The sequence below is a fragment of the Charadrius vociferus genome, unplaced genomic scaffold (assembly GCF_000708025.1).
Source record: "Charadrius vociferus isolate BGI_N301 unplaced genomic scaffold, ASM70802v2 scaffold825, whole genome shotgun sequence".
NCBI lineage: Eukaryota > Metazoa > Chordata > Aves > Charadriiformes > Charadriidae > Charadrius > Charadrius vociferus.
In genome coordinates, this window is record NW_009648495.1 from 467,399 (window position 1) to 471,255 (window position 3,857).

Genomic DNA, 3,857 nt, shown 5'->3' on the forward strand with positions numbered 1-3,857 from the left:
TGGACTAGATGAGCTTTAAAGGTCCCTTCCCACCCAAACCATTCTGTGATCCGTGGAGCAGGGCAGAAGGGTTTTACTGCATGCAGGTGAGTGAAGGAGCAGTGACTGTAGGGAAGTGCAGGACCTGGTGACTGTCACTGCAGTGGGGACAGCTGGGAGGGTGCAGACTGGCATTCCCCATGTTGGGTCAGTGGGTGAGGAGAGGGAGACACAATGTGTGGGTGGACCAAGTCCCTTGAGATCTGCTTCTTCTCTTCCAGTGAGAGCGCTTCCAACCTCAAAGCCTTGTTTGACTTTGTCCGGACCTCCCTGACTCCCGGCGGCGGCGACTCCTGGAAGGGCCCTGTGCTTCTGGTGGACGACCTCAGCGTCCTGCTCAGCCTGGGCGCCACGCCGGTGGCGGTGCTGGACTTCATCCACTACTGCAGAGTCGCGGTGTGCTCCCAGCTGAAGGTACTGCTCCTTCCGCACGCAGCGTCCTGTACGCTACGTGTACAAAAGAGCCTCTGGAGCAAAGCCTGGCTTTCTTTTCTTTTTACATGTGTGCATGACGATGTTTTGGAAGGCTTTGGCTGTCCAAGAAATTCAAATCATTGCTCTAGGCCCGCTCTCAGGAGTTGTGTTAATCCCTGGAGTACTGGTGTAGGGTCCTTCGCAACTGGTTTCCCAGGAGGTGCTGCCCAGCGAAGGGTGCTCTCTGTCCCTGATGGGTGAGCCGAGCTCCGAAGTGTAAAATATCGTTTCTCGGAGCTCCTGGCTCTCCAGAGATCTCAACTCACACCCATGTTTGTGTGCGTGTGGGAGGGCAGGGAAGGAAACGCGTTGGGAAGGTTCTGAGAGGCTGATGAGTCTCGCAGGGGACAGAGATGAAGGTCCACTTGGAGGGGATGCGAGTCTCTGCTTCCACCAATCTTCAGTGTTGCTGTGTGCGGCACCGTCTGGTTTCTAAGGGCGTGTGACCTTGCGGCACTTCTACAAAGATCTCCCCAGCGATGTGCTAACTTCGGAGAGCAGCGCAGCCAAAACTCGTTAAAGTCACATCCATCCTTTGCTGCTTTCGTTGCGGCGTCCCCCACCCTGGCCACTTCTCTCTCTGCTTGAGTGAGAAATAAAAGTAGACGGTGTCAGGTTTTGTTATCCTGCACTTCGTATGGTGCCAGGGTGTTTGTGCTGTAAATGCCGACAGGGAACGTTCGTCTTGCTGAGAATATTTACCTCAAAAATAGCCAAAAAAAAAAGATGATAAATCGTGCTAACACATTTCTATTTCTGTGTAGGATGTTCTGAAGCTTTAAAGTACATTTTAATTGATTGGGAATTTCATGTTATTTTAAGTCCTTGGTGACCTGCCTGGGCTGAGGCAGAGACTCTTGGGATGTATTTTTAATAGAGATGGTGTTGCGTTGGGGAGCGCTTTGCTTCTTGCGAGAGCTCTGAAGGTTTGAACATCGCAGCTCTGGCTGCGGCCTTTCGGTCACGTATTTATTTAGCTGTTCTGAATTCATTCAGAGAGGTGTCATTTGCGTGGCCTGACAGACTGGTTTAACTAGACAGCTGTCTTGTAACAAAGGCTCGATGTATTTTTAGCCTGCGTATTACATATATAAGTGTGTATGTGTATATGTATACACAATATGTGTATGTGTATGTGTATATGTATGTGTATATGTATACACAATACATATACAGCAAGCTGTTTCAGAGTTTATTGCTGTTTATTTTCCCAGTGGACTGGAGCTCAGAACCAGTTGCCCTGCTGGGGGATGTCGAAGTTGCTTGGTTAGCATCTGTGCAAGCTCCTGCTGCTATCTCCCCTTCCTTACCCTGAGCGGATTAGGAATCGGTGAGGGTCTCACCGCTGCCTGGTGCTCTCGTTCCAGGGAAACATCGTGGTGCTGGTTCACAGCAACGAGGATTCAGAAGACGAGGAAAATGAACTGGTGGTGAATTCCCTGTGTCATCACAGTGACCTGATCCTGTGGGTAGAGGGTCTGGCGACCGGCTTCTGCAAGGATGTTCACGGGCAGGTAATGCACGGGAGAGCACGGAGAGGTGGCACACATTAATGTCACATACAATACTGCCTGCAGGCCCAAGGGTAGGCGAGACGTGCTCTGCTGGCCCAGGACTAGCCTGGTCTGCAGCACGGCTAAGGACGAACAAGCAGCCTTGTTGCGGTCACCAGGATCTGCTGGAGCACCTGGCTGTGACTCTGCTTCTGTGGGGGTGCTCGGGGACATCCTGCCGCCTGGGGACTCCCCCACCCCTGGAAGCTGGAAGGGGTTTATACAGCAGCTGCAGCGCAGGCTGTCTCCCACCCCAGGGTGATGGCAGAGGAATCCCAGACTGGTGAGGGTCGGGAGGGCCCTCTGGAGCTCCCCCAGTGCCCCCCCGTGCCAGAGCAGGGGCACCTCCAGCAGTGGCACAGGACGGCGTCCAGGCGGGTTTGGAATGGCTCCGGAGTGGGAGACTCCCCCACCTCTCTGGGCAGCCTGTGCCACTGCTCTGCCGCCCTCACAGCAGAGAAGGCCCTCCTCAGGTTCAGATGGAACTGCCTATGGTCACGTTTGGGCCCATTACCTCTTGTCCTGTCACTGGGCACCACTGGAAAGACTGTTCCCATCCCCCTGGCACCCTCCCTTGAAGGATTTATCAGCGTTGATAAGATCCCCCCTCAGTCTTCTCTCCTCCAGACTGAACAGCCCCAAGTCCCTCAGCCTTTCCTTATAAGAAAGATGTTCCAGTCCCCTAATCAGGAATATCTAGGTAGAATCATAGAATAGTTTGGGTGGGAAGGGACCTTAAAGCTCATCTAGTTCCACCCCCCTGCCCTGGGCAGGGCCACCTCCCACCAGCCCAGGTTGCTCCAAGCCCTGTCCAACCTGGCCTTGAACACCTCCAGGGATGGGGCAGCCACAGCTTCTCGGGGCAACCTGCGCCAGGGGCTCATCGCCCTCACAGGCAACCATTTCTTTCTAATATCTAGTCTAAATCTCTCCTCTCTCAGTGTAAAACCATTACTCCTTGTCCTAGCGCTACAAATTCCTGGGAAACTTCCCCAAACTCTCCTGTTGGGGATCTCAGCCTGGCTTGTAGTGATCTGGGCTGGGAGGGCAGCTGGGTCACCGGGGACTGGTTGCTGCATGGTCTGTCATGAGGGGCTGCCACCAAAGGCACTGGTTACAGGCAGTTGTGTGATTGTTGTTTTTTTAACCAGTGATCTCCTTTCCCTGCGGGACAGCAGGAGGCGTGGAGGATGAGGATGCTGTGACTGGGGCAGCCAAAGGGATGATATTCCTCTTCCTTTCCCTTTGCAGATTAAAATAATTAGGAGAGTGTCCTTGGAGCTGACGGCGGAGCAGGATCACATCCAGATCTACCAGTATAAGATCCAGGACAAGAATGTCACCTTTTTTGCGAGAGGGCTGTCGGCTGCCGTCCTGTGATACCGCAGAGCGCTGTGAGAGCAACGCGGAGCGACGCCGGGGAAGCTGGCAACCTCTAGTCTGGACGTGCCACCAAACCAGCCTGGCTGCGTCACCAGCGCCTTCCAGGAGAGCGGTGCAGCAAACTGACCCAGGAGGGAAGCTTAAACGCGCGTTGAACTGCATGCCAACGAGGGGATTAGCCTGCCCGGAGCTTGCTGCATCCCTTTGTCCTCCCACCCCGTTCCCAACGTACGCAGGCCAAGAGGAAGAGCAAAAACTTGCAAGAATGGCCCTTAGAGCGTGTAAATACAAGCAGGGGGGATGCCCGGCGGGCTGGGCCGTGCCTCACCTTTTCCTGTGTTATGGCATGGCAGTGCCAGGCGCTGCTTCGGTGAAGGGATCACCCCACCCTCCTGCCGGCATTTAACG

The 3,857-nt window shown here is 54.3% G+C and overlaps 1 protein-coding gene across 1 annotated transcript in view; it reads left to right on the forward strand.

Annotated features, from left to right (window-relative positions):
* ELP6 (elongator acetyltransferase complex subunit 6) overlaps positions 1 to 3,473 on the forward strand; it is a 35,463-nt gene extending 31,990 nt beyond the window's left edge. Inside the window, exons 6-8 of the mRNA XM_009885691.1 lie at positions 261 to 453; positions 1,881 to 2,027; positions 3,318 to 3,473. Of these exons, the coding sequence (XP_009883993.1) occupies positions 261 to 453; positions 1,881 to 2,027; positions 3,318 to 3,446 (469 nt within the window). The 3' untranslated portion in view covers positions 3,447 to 3,473. The remainder of the gene's footprint in view (positions 1 to 260; positions 454 to 1,880; positions 2,028 to 3,317) is intronic.
* The last annotated feature ends 384 nt before the right edge of the window (positions 3,474 to 3,857 follow it).